The 16,733-nt window shown below is 37.7% G+C and overlaps 1 protein-coding gene across 1 annotated transcript; it reads left to right on the top strand.

Moving 5' to 3' along the window:
• The first annotated feature begins 1,526 nt into the window (after positions 1–1,526).
• Positions 1,527–13,358, top strand: ccdc69 (coiled-coil domain containing 69). The gene is made up of 9 exons (XM_066649243.1): positions 1,527–1,856; positions 6,685–6,745; positions 8,030–8,199; positions 9,321–9,408; positions 9,669–9,742; positions 9,898–9,999; positions 10,123–10,242; positions 11,421–11,518; positions 12,153–13,358. Exons 1-9 carry the CDS (start codon positions 1,812–1,814, stop codon positions 12,325–12,327), a joined length of 933 nt encoding a protein of 310 aa, XP_066505340.1. The 5' UTR covers positions 1,527–1,811; the 3' UTR covers positions 12,328–13,358.
• Positions 13,359–16,733: the final 3,375 nt, after the last annotated feature.

The following is a 16,733-nucleotide window of genomic DNA, read 5'->3' as shown; positions in this document are numbered from 1 at the left end:
CCTGTGAACTATTTATACTTTAGCATACACTGTAGCTGTATGTAGGAGTAAACGGCTGTAGCTGGCGTGTGTCAGTATTTCAGTGTGTTGTAACTGTATGTAGAATAAATGGCTGTAGCTGGTGTGTGTCAGTATTTCAGTGTGTTGTAACTGTATGTAGAGTAAATGGCTGTAGCTGCTGTGTGTATTTCAGTGTGTTGTAACTGTATGTAGAGTAAATGGCTGTAGCTGGTGTGTATTTCAGTGTGTTGTAACTGTATGTAGGAGTAAACGGCTGTGGTTGGTGTGCATCAGTATTTCAGTGCGTTGTAACTGTATGTAGGAGTAAACGGCTGTGGCTGGTGTGCGTCAGTATTTCAGTGCGTTGTAACTGTATGTAGGAGTAAACGGCTGTGGCTGGTGTGCGTCAGTATTTCAGTGTGTTGTAACTGTATGTAGGAGTAAACGGCTGTAACTGGTGTGCGTCAGTATTTCAGTGCATTGTAACTGTATGTAGGAGTAAACGGCTGTAGCTTGTGTGTGAAACACAATAGAGCTTGTAGAAATCTATTTAAATAATTCATATATAAAAGCATCATTATATGGTTATATGGGTTAAAAAACAAACCTTGGTATAAAATATTTAAAGAAATGCCTATGAAAAACAATGGATTTCCAAAGCCAAAATGTTGTCCTATTTACATTTCCTCTGAATGTCATTGGATTTTGTGAATTACAATATTCTTAGGTTTCAGAAAATACAAGTATTCCTACATGCACTCACATTAAACTAACAACAAGCAGCTGTCAGCTTTATAAATATAACCCATGCAAACCTGCAAGATCATGGTTGAATTGTTTTGGTGCCTGTCCCATAAAAAGATATAATTAAAATGAAAAAATACTGTAGGTGATTTTAATGTCCTGGTGTGTTTAATTAGCATGGATGTAGCTATGGAGGAGTGTCTGTGGCTGAGACGAGGATGTAGCATACAATATAAGTTTTTACCAAGAAAACATTCCCCATATGCCTTAAAAATTACTTAGATATAACTGCACCATCAACTTTATTCAGTAGGACTATGTGCAAATCTATGTTTATGCAATTTGTCCCCACCCCAAATTAATCTGGAAAGCCACGATCCATAATTTCACAGGACTGAATCCGGTTTAAGGCATAAGAAAAAACCCTGGCAGTCTGAATCTTTGGAACACCCGCTTCAAACCAACAATTAATAAATAAATAAATAAATCAACCATACAGCACTGATTCGTGTCACATTGTATAAAAGCACCACATGGGTATGTTAACTAGGAACAACAGATTTTAAATAAAGGGGTTTTAAAGAAGTATGTCAGAATTATGAAAATCCGATTTTTTTGAGGCGCTGCTGTGGCTGTGTAGTTATTTCAAAAATAACAAACCTTCGCATAATGGTGTGCAGCTTTTAGGGGGATTAAGGTAAAATTCAAATCTGACATCGTCCAATCAACATCGGTTTAAAAGCAGGGTTTTTAATACAGTTTATCATCAGTGTTTTGTCATGTGTTGTCTTTTGCAGTCATGTGGCAGGAGGATGAGAAAAATACGGGTTGCCATGTTTTAACGGAGTGAAGACGATCTGACGTCCGCCGACCCTCTTGAACAGCGGTGCGCGTTCACGTCTCCGTCTCACTGTGGAGCGTGAGGGCGAGTTTCCTTCGGAGCCCTCAGCGGAGAGTGAGAGTGTGTCTGTGTGTGTTTGGGGTCTAATGCTTAAGCAGCTGAAGGGGCTATAAAGTGAGTGGCTATCTGCCCCCGAGTCCAATAAGGAGTAAAGGTATTAGGAGGCATGGGTTGCCACAACAGTAAAGTGTGCGTTCACAAACAGAAAAAGGTAAGTCCAAAACTTTCAGACATTCCCTTGTTACAAAGTTTGAATGAAACGCTGACACACCGTAGGTTTTCTGAAGAAACTAAAGTTAAAATGTATGACTTTCAGAGCGTCGTTTATTGTTTCACCTTCTACTGGGCTACGAGCCCAACTTCCTTTATTATGAGTTGTGTGTTGGCTGTTGAAATGGATATTTCAGACTTCAGTCAACCTCGTTTTTAACAAAGAACAGATGTTGGGCGAAGACCTGAGCTGTACGGCTTTACATGTTTGTGTCTTGTGTTCACGTGTGTCTTTTCCATATCAACACAGAGATTAAGTTAATGTCCTTATGAATCTGGCGAGCGTTTGCTTGTTCCGCATTGGTTAAACCGTTAGTCTCAACTCTCTGTGATATTTGTGTTATGAATAGCCTGGCAAACGTGAATCAATCCCAGTGTGCCAGACGTGCGAGAATCAACTTTAATAGTTTAATAACGTAGTAACGTGAAAAGAGATCGTGTAAAAGTTAGTGGTAATGTGAAGGCGTCATTGTTCAGCCTGTCCAATAGGAAACGAGTTCAGGGACATTCCTATTTGACAATCCTCACCTTTTGGCCTTAAGTTATCTGACTAAATAAGAAAATCCTGCTTTGTGGAAAACTCCCTTGAACCCCTTATCAAGTAAATGTGTTGTTATTTGGGTAAAAAATACTGACTCAGGGGAAAGAACCTTCCCAAAAATCACTTAAGCAGAAGTAAATGCAGCTGCTCACAAACCTACTGAAGTACTGAATAATATAAAGAACTGCAGTATAATTAACATAAATCCAGTCTCTATTATGCTGATTCTGAGGTTTCTTATCTGCTAATGTCTTCTTTTGGATTCTTGTGGTATAAAATATAATACTATGGACATTTAAAATAATTAGTCAATATTTTTTAACAGGGCTAATTATGTACTCATGTATTTGTGATAACTTTAGAATATCTATCCATGTTATGAGAAAATATGTATCACATCAGTCTCAGTAAAACTACATTCCACCAACTACATTTAAAATATATTTAATATTTTATTGTTTCAAAATAGCAATAATAACTGATAAAGCCTTTTAACTGATGCTTGATTCAGGCTACTCCACCCTTTCCAGCCAGCATTATATCTTAGCCCTCAGTGAAAGCTCTGGAAAGCTTTGATTAGCCCAGATTGTTGGCAGATTTAGCTGAACTCGTGTTAGATCTGACGGACATGCTGCCCTCCGTACCTCCCTACAAGTTCTAACGTGACCCACATACAGGCACCAGCCAGGCTGAGGTCCTCATGAAGCCATGTGGGTGTGTGGTTGACATGAGCAACTGGAGACGTGTGAAAATCTCCAAAGCCTAAAGCAGGAGAGCCACACTTCATTCAGAACAACATAAAAACCCAAACCACAAGTAGGACTGAGAGTAATAAAGCCAAGGGTTCATTAACGCAGCAGAACATTTGGTGCCCTACTTCAGAGGACGCGACATATGTGGAAAGGCTCATTGTAGTTTAAGCTGCTTTAGGTCGTTAAAACCTGACTGAGATTTTGATTCATATGTTTTACTATGCAATTTATTAAACAGTAAATTTGAGTAAAATGTTGTTCTGGAATGGCAGTGGGATGACATCATCTGGGTTGTGGTCGTTGTTTTTAAATGGTTCAGTTGTTTATCCTAAACAGCTCCACAGAAGACTTGACTCTGCTGACAGATATTCCTGCCTTAGATTATAATGATTAGATTACTTAATGCATGCCCTAGACCAGAGTGTGAGCGCTATGTGAACTATTATTTTGACAAAAGCAACAAATGTGATGTTTGATATTTTTGGGCTCTCATCATACATCCAACAGTTAAATATCTCTTCATTGATTTTGCTATGAAACGCTAATGCTGTCATAATTTAAGACATGAGCAAGTTTTGTTTTGGTTGTGTGCAAAGTAATACCTCATTTAGCAACATTACTGTTTGCTGTTTATATGCATGCACTACTTTTTCTGCACTATAGTGTGTGTGTGTATAAATATCATTGTTAATTCTGGAGAGCCAAAATATCAAAATATCAGAGGTACAGCAAACCATGTTAATATGTAAGATACACAAGAAGCATGTAACAACAAAAGAGCGAAACGCAACAAGTCTGTTTCACCACCTTAAGCAGGATCACTCAGGGTTTTCTTTTTCACTGTTTATATGCATGCACTATAAATATATATATATATATATATATATATATATATATATATATATATATATATATATATATATATATATATATAATCTTATTTTTATTTCTTTTTCAAAATCCTGGTAAGTGGTTTACCTAAATATGCTTAAAATTACATTTATACTACAGTAAAATGTAATTTATTTTTTTGTTTTGTTGCAATAATATGTTCTTGAATTTAATGGGTTAAAGTATTTTATCATATCACCAAGAATATCTATTTCTTGTTTTTATGTATGTATATATATATATAATAAAATAATAAAGATAATGATGCATATTTTTGATTATGTTATGTTTTTGAAATGCAATTAACAAATATCCCTCAGTTGAGAGCGAGGGATGCATATGTTTCACAGATTTGATACTTTGAATTTAAAATGTGTTTTAAATCACTTTTATTGCTGTACTAAATTTTTTGACTAGTAAGTATCACAAATATATATTTGTAATCAGTTTTGTACATTAGACTTGTTTGTAAAAGAGAACTTGTTAGGTAGTTGGCATTTTTAAAAAGCACTAATCTACCAGGTGGAAAATGAGTTCAACTTTCTTCACTGAACTGTGTAAATTTGTTCTCTTCTGAGGCATTTTACACTATGTGGGTATCTGACTTTTGACTTTGGCACAAAAGCTTCAAAACATTAAATCACCTGTGAACAGCGCTGGCCTTGAGACGCCTTAAACATTCACAGCTGAACTCCACATTCTCTCAGGTGACTGAGGAAATGTTCCCTTTGGATCTATAAACATGTGGCTGTATTTCAGAGGCTGTAAAACGAGTGGAAAAGTGTGGAAATTATGACATGTTGTTTAAAATCCAAAGGGGGAAAAAAAGCAAATCTTGGGCCCGGGCTGTTCACCAGATTGTATTTTCTTGTTTTATTTTTGGTCAGCCACTGTCTGTAGCAAAAGCCATCTGTTTATATTACTTATATTCTTTGAAGACTTGTTCTTGGATCATGTATTTTATATGTCTTGTCTGAGTACTTTAACACACCTGAATTGGCTAATGTAGGAGTTGGTAAATGGAACAGGATAAATGACCACAATTTTTCTATATTGTCTTTGTCCCAATCCTATTTCTGGAGCATTTATATTAAACTGGATGTGCATCTTAAGGGAAAAAATAGAACAAATAGTTGCTAGATGATCTTTAAGAAATTACACTGCACTATAAAAAGTACTTAAGTACATTTAGAAAGTTTTATTTATTTATTTATTGTACCTGCAGGCATTTTCTTTAACAGTATGCTTTTCCATGAAAGTCCTGTGTGGGTCTGTATATCTTCACTGTCTGTCTCTCACTGTGAGGAAGGAGCCTTGTTGTTGTTGTTGTTCAGGGTAGGCTGTTTATAAGAATAGTGTATAAATAAGACACAGTTAACAAGCTTAAACTCACTTATGTGTGCACAGTCACAGTGCTTATACTGAAATAAGCAGATGGGTGGGGTTTTTGTTGGACAACCAGGTACTGTTCTGAATGTACTGTTACTGCAAGGAATTTGGGAATGAGGTCATTGTTGTGTAATCTTTAGTTCATACAGCACTTATAATTTTAGGCTGGCTTAGATTGTTCAGATTTCTGATCATAAATATGTTCCTTCCTTTAATGTAGTTCTAGTTCTATGTAAGAATATTAGCTAAACTCTCTCTAGGCATGGAATATAAGGATTTTCAAGAGTACTCTTATTGGTGAGTGTATGTGTCGCCCTGTGAAGGACTGGTGCCCCATCCAGGGTGTGTTCCTGCCTTCCTCCAGACCCACCGCGACCCTGAACTGGATAAGCGGTTACAGACGATGAATGAATCTCTTCAACATCCATGTCAGAAGATGTTTCCCATCATCATGAAAAAGTTGTTGAAAAGACTGGTCTACATTTTAAGCAAATGAAACAACTGAAGGGATTGCTGAAATGATTGAAATAGAGCTAGGAATTGTCCTTTTGAATGATTAAATCCAGAATGGGTGCCAGTAAACTCCAAAACAGAAGAAATTCAGTGATTTTCTTAAGTGATTCAGAGATCACTTAAAAATTTGGCGAAGCGTTTACCCTATTTCATAACAATGGGTGTGTCGGTGTAAGAAGGGAAGCACATGAAGTGATGCACACGTCATGGAGAGTGATCACTTTACGAGCTTCTGGATGCAGTGTTTGATCTGGGGTTGCTTTAGTTATGTGGCAGTAAAGCAAAGTCAGTTGTGTATGAATGCACTAAATGACCGGGCTGTCCCAGCAGTGGGTTTTGTTTTCCTAGATGGCCCGTGCAAGTTCAAGGATCTCAATGCCACAGTTCAGGGCTCTTACTGAGAAAGCATGGTTCTGGGAGCATGAGGTATCAATGCATGAAATTGGCCACTGCAGAGTCCTGACCTTAATGCCAACAAAAAGGCTTTGGGATGTGCTGGAGAAAATGTAACTGGTTCAAATCATAAATGCAACTCTGGATGGAAACAGGGTTGTTGTTTTTTTTTGGGGGGGGGCAGGCATTGTATAATAATCATTAACTGGTGATAAATACACTCAGGTTTTTCCTGTCATAAGAAGTTATTTCAGAATTGTAAATTCATGCTTTTGTCTCCCCTTACTCAGAAAAACAAAGCCAAAAACGAGCTGCATCTAAAAGAAAGCACCTGTGCTCAGGATGGAAGTGGTGAGTGGTTTTCCTGTACCTTACATCACATCACGTAAACAAAGTATGGATAGTGCACTTGATGAATGTTAAAGTATTTTGCTTTATATAGCTAAAGAAGGTGGTTAAATTAACAAGATTGGATTCAGTTTGACTCCTTTGTTTTATTTTCTGTAGAAGCTCTTCTCACTACCAGAACCATTGTAACTGAATATTATTGTGTAGTTTCTCATGACTGATGAAATATACATTGCATCTAACTGGAATGCCTTGTGGAAATGCTGAGTTTGTCCGGGCAGAGTGTTTAGCCTTGTAGAGACTTGCTCATCCTTGGCGGTTTTGGTTAGTATAGTTGGTGTAAAATAGTTCACCTTAAAAAAAAATTGGCACAATTTTTCTCTTTCTCCAGAAGTAGCCGATTAACCAAAGCATGTATGGTGTCTGGTGTTTAAACCTTTGTTTTCCACTCAAGCTACAATAATATAGCTAATAAATAATGGGAGCTCATGCACTACATGTACCTTAATGGCACCTTTGCATCAAACTGTTTATATGTTAATCTCAAATATTATTGTCTGTGGTTTTTGGCACCATATGACAGTATTATATACAGAAATAGTTTTATATGGTAAACAAACAAAAAGTAGCATTTAAAGCCTGCTGTTTGTTTGCACTTTGTTCCATTTGTATAAATTTATGACTTGTACACCAAAAATAGTTCAAAGATCCTGTTTGTGGTCAGTGGTTCTCTGTAAAATTACATTGAACAGATGTTTGTTCGTTCGTTCGTTCATTCATTCATTCATCCATCTGTAAGCGCTTATCCAGTTCAGGGTCCAGAGCCTACCTGGAATCATTGGGCGCAAGGCAGGAATACACCCTGGAGGGGGCGCAGTCCTTCACAGGGCAACACACACACACACACACATTCACTCACACCTACGGACACACACAAAGTCGCCAATCCACCTACCAATGTTTTTGGACTGTGGGAGGAAACCGGAGCACCCGGAGGAAACCCACGCAGACACGGGGAGAACACAATAAATGTTTATATTTGACTGATATTTTAAATTCAAATGTGATGATTTTATTAATTTTTCAGCAGTACAAAAATGAATGCATAATCTCTGTCATGCTAATTCAGGTGATGTAGCCTAGGCCCAGCCACACCCCCCCCCCCCCTTTATTGGCCTTTACAAATTGATTTAACCCTTCAACATTTATTTGTCTTGACAAACCTTTTAATTAAGGTTTGAGTGTTGAGATCTGTTATTGCTCACAGCACTGTTTGTCCACCTACAGAAAAGCCCCCTGTGGAAGAGCAGAGCCCAGAAACAATGCTGGAAAAATATGAAGAGCAGCTGAAAGTTCTGCATGCGGTCTTGGCTGCCTCAAGTGAAGAGCGAGAGCTGCTCCTGAAGGACCATCAACATAGAGAGCTCTGCAAGCTAGTCCACAGCATCACTGAGAAGGTAAAGCCCTTTTGCACTCAGTCTAATCCCCTGTTTTATATAAACATGTCTGAATTGGAATTTAGACTCTCAGCGTTACCACTTGCCTTTGGAAGGAAAACATTTTTTTTCATGGACATGTAGCTTCATGCACAATGATTAGAGAGCACAGGCCGGATGATGTCAGCAGGTCATATATTGTGAAACTGTCACTAGTAATAAACAAGCCAAGCGTTTCCCATTACATAGTCATTGGGAACAGTGCCGATTCTGTGTGCATTCTTTGTAACGTCTGTTAACCGCTCCCTCTTGTGTAGATTGGAGTGAAAGTGACTTGGCACATCTGTCTTTTAGCAACCTCTGACCAGCAAAGCCAGACCTGTTTGCTGGGAGTCATGCCATGGCTTTGTAAAAAGAACTGGTTTTGTGTGTGCAAACCCATGGCGGAAGAGAGCATATTTAACAAGGGGAACAAAAGCTAGCGTGTTTATTTACTGTGCAATCAGGCTTGAATGACTTGAGTCATTCATTGGTATAGGTAATGACATTGACATTTACCATTGATTGTATTGTTTGAAAAGAACTGATTGCTACCCCTTTAAACTGCTACTTTTTCATCTTTGATTGTGAGGAGGGTTTTATACATGCAGGGGCTTGACTAATAAACCCAAAGCAAACTCCCTGTTGTTCTTGCTTGGATTGTGGTGAAATCTGAGGTGTATAAATGTATCTGGATTAAATATGTGAATCCTGTAGTGACCCTGTAGATAATACCGCTACCGCTGTAGTAAACTGGGTTTGATTCTTCACCTAGGCAGGCAGATCATGCTACAGCTCCTCCCCAGTTCATGGACATGATTCTTAACACTTGGAGCAAACCACATTGTAATAGAAATACATTTTATATTGCTCTGGATTAGTGTATGTGCCAAATTTTTTTTTATTTTGTTAAAAAAAAAATTAAAAGTTATTTCCTGTTCTTTTTTAGCACCACTTTTGTCAGACATGTAAAGCCCAGCTGTGAGTCATATTTGCATTTGAATTATTTTGATGAAGTAAAAATTTAGTTTTTGGTAGCTCTGTGTGATGTTCTTTATGGTTAAACATGTTAAACACGCAGTCTATTTTATTCCTTCAAAAAGGTGAGGAGTGAGATTGCTGCTGAGTCCAGTGCCCTTCATGAGGAACAGATGAAGAATTTAATAGCACAGCACCAAAGAGAATCAGAAGGTCTGTGCTTATACGTCCAGCTAACACAGTGGTTCTCAATCCTGGTTTACCACTGACCTGCACATACAAAAACATACAAAATAAGCTAATTAACAAATTCTTCCAAAGTTATATGAGTGTGTTGGAGTTAGGAAAAAACTGCAACAAGACGGGCAGTGGCCCACCAGGATGTGAACTAAGAACAACTGAGCGAACAGCAAGCATGCAGTTTCTAATTTATTTATTTATTTAAGATAACATGGTTGACTTTTCTTCTGCAGAGATGAAGCTTGTACACAATGAAGAGAAGAATGCATTAACGGAAGCTCACACTGCAGCTGAGACTGCTCTTAAGGTAGAGCCTGTGTCTAAGGCTCTGCTCACTGGCTGTTTAAGTTTACTTTTTATGACATGTTTCTGAAAGGGATCTTTATAATCTTTGCCTTGGTGTGTCATGTTGCACATACCAGTGTGACATTTGAATAAGAACTTTGTGTGAACTCTCAACAGGGGCAGATTGAAGAACTGAAGGCAGATCTGAAGTTGTTCACTGAGTTAAAGCAGAGGGTGAAGGAGTCCACACTGAAGAGAGATCTTCAAAGAAATATAGAGGTGAACATTCAGACAGAAATGTACCAAAACTTGCATACTACGGTATGTTATAATGTACTCAAAACTAATGCAGTGCAATGTGTTGCAAAATAATGACTTAATTTTTTGCTCTCCCTCTGCTAGACTCATGGCAGCCCTGGTGCATTCTGGGAGCAAGAGCAAGAGAGTCTGCTAATCGTCATAGAGATGAAGAGCGAGCGTTTACAGGAGCAGGGACTCAAGCTGCGGCAGATGGAGGCACTGGTATAAACTCCCACTCACCATTTTTGGTCAGGATGGAAACAACTGACCTCTTCCTTTTGCAGTCTCAGTCTGGATTTAAAGTGCCATTTCACAATAAAGCTGGGTTTGTTTATGCCATTGTTAGGATTAGTAAGCTGACAGAGCTGAGATTTTAAACCAAATATAAACATAACTGACCCCTCATGTTTGCCTCTTCAGACATGATCTGTACATTTTCTCTAAAAGACTGCTAAGACCATTCCCATGTCATTAGTTTAATGTAGTATTTTACATGGTCAGCAACAGGTAAATAAGAGAATTTGGTTAGATTTGGATTCCATCATAAATCTACAGTAGTATGTTCATATCAGAGACCGGCCTTTCTTTAGTATACAGTCATTTCAAGTCACAACACCCTTAAAGCACATAGAAGTAATGGTTCATTTTTCTGCATCAAGAAAAAAAAAACATTTAACACAACACCCTCAGTAATATATTATTTTCTTCAGTTGCTGCTTTTGATTTCCACTAACAACTTGTTTTTCAGCAAAAGCTACAGAAATATCTTTCCACACTTCCAAAGTTCAGTTTGAGAAGGTGGTTTTGCTTACTGCATTTTATGCTCCAGTTTATCTCAAATACAAGAGATTTACTCTACATAATGGGTGTTCTCATGAAAACGGTCATCTTTTACATTTATTCCCATTTCTTCATAAAGAGTCTTCTTACACAGTAAGGATGAATAGTAGCACCTATGGATCTTTTCAGAATACAGTTTGAGTATCTGTCTCTGAACGTTTTTCAGTTCTATTGATTTGATGGTGACAGTGTTGCACGGGAAAATTAATATCAGTGACCCCCTTTGGTGGGAGGACCCAGTTGTAACCTATTAGGTTTAAGAAGGAAATAACTGAATCAAATGGCAGTGGGGTGTTCAAACACTAAATTTAATTTTGGCTGTTTTGTGTAATTATCTGTTTTTACAATCCTGAATAATGGCATACTTAATTGATTGTTTTAATTAGAAATTAAGTCAATAGAAATGTGCTATACATTTGTTGGTTGTGCAGACTAATACTCAAAGAAAACATATAAAACCCTCACCCAAACTGTTCATAATCATGGAAACGTCTGTATCTTTATACCTGATGGGCTTGTTTCTTCAGTTTGTTTGACAGATGTTCTATGCTGTTTCCTAGGTTGAAAAGAATCTATCTCTGGAGGACCAGATCTTGCATGTTCTGCAGCAAAATGAGGATCTGAGAGTTCGGATAAACAACTATCAAACACTAATACAGTATGCACTCTTGGTTTTAATATGTTTTCAGATAGGATTTGGAGATATTCAAGATAATCAAGAATGGTGTACCTACTACACTGTTAAATAAATGTACAGTTAGTTCAAGTAACTTTCATTCACAAACATTCACATATTTGAAATATGGCCAAATCTAATTGTGCAGCTTTGTTTTACAACAACTTTCATATATCTCAGAGCCATGAATGTACCTTTTATAAAACACATGAGCAAAATCTCCTCTCAAAGCTAGCATACAATAATTACCCTGGAATCAGGTGGCATATTCCTAGAAAATATATTTAAATTCAGTTCTGACTCTGGATTCATGTAACTTACTTAAAGGGAAAAATGAATACTTGGTGTAATACCTGAATCATTGACTGAACTGTAGTTAAAGCAGACTCTTTGGAACAGGGAAATTACCAAAATGGTGGACTTTGACCTTCCAAGACTGTTTGAATCTCGTTTTATGTATAATTGTAGTGGTATATAGCACCCCCTGGTGGTCAATGTAATGTCAAACATTTTACGATTGTCTTCTGAGACTTTTTTCAGAGGTTAAACAAGTTGGATGTTACCTGCTTTTTTTCTGCCAGCAACTTTTATCCTTATTTTTCATCTCCATTTTCAGCCAACTGTCCAAAGAACAGAATGAGCTGCAGGAAGCTTTGGAAAAGGAAACGCTACAGACACAGAAGCTCAGTCAAGATAAGGAGGAGTTGCTCTTTAAACTCCTCAATGGCCAAGACTCCTGCGCACCCTTTCACGCACTGACAGTCATCCCTGCTGAAGTGTCTCCCAGCTGACCATGCTGATCACTTCACCGTCTGGAGCAGACTTAACCCACCAAAACTAGTGTTTAATACCAGGACTTATCAACCTGTGCCTCAGTTTAACCCTGCTGCTACTGGTTTATTACCACATGACTGTTTTCAGGAAGCAGAGGTTATTATGCCATGATGAAAGAGACTTGCAACATGAGTGTTCTAATCTTCTCTGAAAGATCCATGTTTCTGTGTCTTTGAAAACTGACGTTACAGATATTTTTGTATTTTATGTTGGTTTTTATGTATTTTATGTTACAATCTGTTCCACTTGGGAACATCTGTGAATCTACTATAGCATTACTATTGTATAAGGTATTTAGTTATTTTATGATATGCTAACTTGCTGAAGATTTTATGCCAGATTTTTTATGGTACTTAGCATGATGCACATAAATAGATTTGTCAGATGACAGGTTTTTGCCCCACACTCCACCTCAGAAAGACAATCTTCCATTTTGCATTCTATTGCCTTCAGCTACAAGCACTTCATGTAGTTTAAAAGCTATACTTTTAGGGTCAGTCTTTTTCTTTTTTTTCAGATGCACTGGCACTTTTGCAGCAGTATTTTCATGTATGTGTGTGTGTGTATGTAATTATGAATGAGGGGAACCGAGGGTCTCTGGGACTTATTGGTAAGGCCGCTTTGGCTGTGTGACTTCATCTCTTGGACACTTTCTGATGTCCCAATGTTTAGTAGCTGAGATATAACTGGTAACAAGCTGATATAAATGATAATGTGAATGTCATCTGGGAGAGAACCTTGTGTTCTAAGGAACACATCTTAGAACACATCTTAGGCAGATGCTCTGTAACACAGAATGGTTGTATTGTTTTATGTGTTTTTCTCTTTTGTTCTGCCACAGCCAGTTTCCCTCTTTGTATTCATCTGGCCCGTTTTCATGGTCTGTTGTATGCTTCTTTACCTCTGAACCAGTGCCTTGTGCATGGGGATTCCCAAAGAAAAGCCTCAATAAAAGCTGCATCTGAGGTAATTTTGGAATGCTTGGAGTGTCTTAAGGGGCGGCACGGTGGCGTGGTAGGTGCCGCTCCGGGTGACTGTGAGGAGTTTGGTGTGTTCTCCCGGTGTCTGTGTGGGTTTCCTCTGGGTGCTCCCGTTTCTTCCCATGGTCCAAAACACCCAGTGATTCAGGATAGGCTCTGGACCCAACGCGACCCTGAATTGGATAAGTGGTTTCAGACAATGAATGAATGGAGTGTTTTAAAGGGACATTTATAGGTCTTGCAGATATTTGTAAACCAAAAGAATCAAATAATTCCACTCTCAAAAGGAAATTATTTTTACATTTATGTGTAAATATAGGATGTGAGCAGAGTTATACAAGAGACGTATAAATGTCCACAGTAGTAGAGATGAGAACAAGACACAAGATATTTAATGCCTTAAATGTCACCTCACACAAACCTATTACATAAATACCTTGCTTATTCTTTGTGTAAACCTAATTCTATGTTACTTCAGATTGAAAAATATACACATACTAAGTACCGTAAAGGAAAACAGTACACAAAGGAAATGTCGGCTCACTGATTTTCGCTGTCAACATTATAAATCTGTGGTCGTTTTGAGTTGCAGGTCAACAAATATTTGTATTGTAGATGTGACCCTTGGTTCTTATCACCACTGCTCGAACACCAATACACTTCTCTACAGTGGAATATTTCACAACAGACCACGAGGAACGATGGGTGGTAAAGAGCAAACAAGTCCAAGAAATCTGAAAGATTTTGAATTATACAGAACTTCCCTTTAAAAGCATTTACAGGATCTGTTCAGCCCTGATTGTCTACTAGCCTTTCAGGTTACAACCTTTTATTGTGACTGTTCTTTTTTTATTAGTATTATTTCTTGAATGGTCTTTACAGAACCAACAATTCTTAATATATTCAGAACTTGGAAATTGAACGCTATCGGGAGAAGACATTGCCTTAAGGTTATGGAGATAAGCTTGAGACCTGAGGGTCCCAAGTTCAGTGTTCAAAGCCAGACAGAAAAAGTAATCTATGGTCAAAGTGATCTTGAGCACAGCATCTTAACCCCCAACTGCTCCCTGGGTGCTCCAGATGTGTGTGCTCACAGCCCCTAGTGTGTGGGGCTAAAATTGTTCACTATTGTGTGTTTGTGTGTTCACTACAACAGATGGGTTAAAAGCAGAGAATCAATTAACAAATAAAGTAATTCCTTTGTTACTTTTGTTAGAATTAAGGCATCGTATATTTAAGATTTTAAAATCACAGTTTCCCTGTAGTAATCACATATGGTCACTAGGGGGCAGAATAGGGACGCTGTAGACAGGAAGCAATAGAAACGACTGGGAGCTGTAATTGAATTGTAGAAAGAGCCTATGTCCCCTGCCTGAATGACACTATAGGATCATTGAACGGCATTAAGAAACAAATACGTGATGTTTAAGGAATTGACTACGTTTGCCTCAGTTAAGCTATTGTGGGTTACTTTCCTTGCTATTACTTTGTTCAAACTGGTTTAATGGTTGTGTCTCTAAACTGAATTCAGACACAACAGACTGCATAGGAAGTCTTATTCTGTTCTTAAAAAAATAAATAAATAAAAACTGCAGTGGGAACATACAGGAGATGTATTTATTTTGACTACATGGTCCATCACCCTGGAGGTGACATGAGCTCATGTTGTTAGTTAACAAGTGACCCTTTTAGCACTGAGTCAAGTTACTCAAGCCTCCACTTTCACTCTGGGAGAATGATTATTGTAAGGGGGGTTCACAAATAAGAGCGGAAAAAGAGATGTGATTGACACACTGATTGGTGATGTTTGCCCTGTTGTGCCCCCTTGTTCCCCCTATTCCCTCTTAAACTCTCTGCTCACTTTGTGGGGCGAACATGCCCTCTTTTTCTCCGTCTGCACCCTTGTGGAACGGCTGAGCGGATGTAAGAGGATCACTGGCTCTTTAGCTGTTTGACATGTCAGGACAATACCTGTCCGGGCAGTGGGATAAGTGCGGGTCAGTCCCCTGTAGTGATGTCACACGGTTCCCAGAGCATTTAGCAGCCACCTGGGAGGGTCTCCAGCTCCCCAGAGGATGAGCTTGAAAGGGATACAAAACCCTGCACAACACACAGGCAGCCCTGCAGTCAACACAGCCTCCTGTTACGGCCCCTTTCATAAACAGAGCTGCTGACCCACCTGCACTTAACATTTCTGACCAGAAGAGAAAAAAAAGGTGGATGAATTAAGTGGCTTCACCACTCTGACATCTTTCGAACAGCTTGAAACCTAGGTTTTCTGTTACCCTTCATAATCAGCGAGAAACAAAATATATATGAATCTTCCTGTACAGTAGACAGCAAAGGGCCCAAATGCACATTATTTAAAAACATTCACCTTTGAGTTTTTGCCAAAATAATAATCAAATGTCATCTAAATGCTAATCAAAAATATCATTAAAATGAGTAGAATATAGTTCAACAGCCGTCCTGATTTCACTTCATGATGAACTGGTTAGACTAAGCATAATGAAGGATAACTACAAATAATACTGGCGTCCTTGAAGAGTGCTTTATGATATGCTTCAAATGTGACATTTATATTTACTGTAATAATTAAAATTATTCATATTTATTCTAATATTTCTCTCACTTTGCGTGCATAATTGGAAACTCATTTTTAATTTTTTTAATTTTCATTACATACAACATATTCTGAGTACTATAAGCTTAGGTTTATAAATGAATCCAATGTGTGTTCTCCTTTCTAGATCTTGAAAGAAAGACCCTTTTTCCAGCATCCGCACTTTAAATCACATCCAGTATAAAATCGAAAAGACTTTGCATCTGAAACAAACAGAGGAAGGATTCCCAGATTTTAGGACACCAAATGAAACCACTGTAATAAACTAAACTGGATTCAGGGCTCAAAATGATTTTCACTAACAATATTACAATTTGAAGTCTGTGTTTATATTACTTCTTTGCAAATTTGTTCCATGGTTTATGTTTAATTAATATAAATGTATTCAATTTGTTAATAGATAAAAATAATTCAGTTAACAATGTGCAAGGTTAGTGATGTTCTGACCTTTATGATAAGTACTGAGCTCTAATCAGGACCTGATCTAGACCCAGTGTATAGCAGTGTTTGGTATGTAGCCCAATACAAGCTACTTCCATGACTTACAAACACCAATTTGATAGTTTCTTATTTAACTGTATCCATGTTTTAATGTTAAAGATTTAAATTTGATTTACCAAAATTGCGTAATTTATTTTCTCTCTAAAGGACTTTTAAAATAAGTTATTTATCTGTGCATTAGATTCAATTTATTTAATTGTATAATATGTAATATATTACGAGTTAATGTATTGGTTTGTTTATAGTCACAACAAAACAA

This window comes from Hoplias malabaricus, chromosome 17 (genome assembly GCF_029633855.1).
Source record: "Hoplias malabaricus isolate fHopMal1 chromosome 17, fHopMal1.hap1, whole genome shotgun sequence".
NCBI lineage: Eukaryota > Metazoa > Chordata > Actinopteri > Characiformes > Erythrinidae > Hoplias > Hoplias malabaricus.
Note: the sequence above shows the minus strand (reverse complement) of the source record. Positions and strands in the feature narration are given on the sequence as shown.

Excerpts from the sequence above, each read along its gene's own strand:
- ccdc69 (XM_066649243.1), top strand. The coding sequence starts at position 1,812 with ATGGGTTGCCACAACAGTAAAGTGTGCGTTCACAAACAGAAAAAG. Across the intron at positions 6,746-8,029 it reads CTGTGCTCAGGATGGAAGTG|AAAAGCCCCCTGTGGAAGAG; the intron begins GTGAGTGGTTTT and ends GTCCACCTACAG. Across the intron at positions 9,409-9,668 it reads GCACCAAAGAGAATCAGAAG|AGATGAAGCTTGTACACAAT; the intron begins GTCTGTGCTTAT and ends TTTCTTCTGCAG.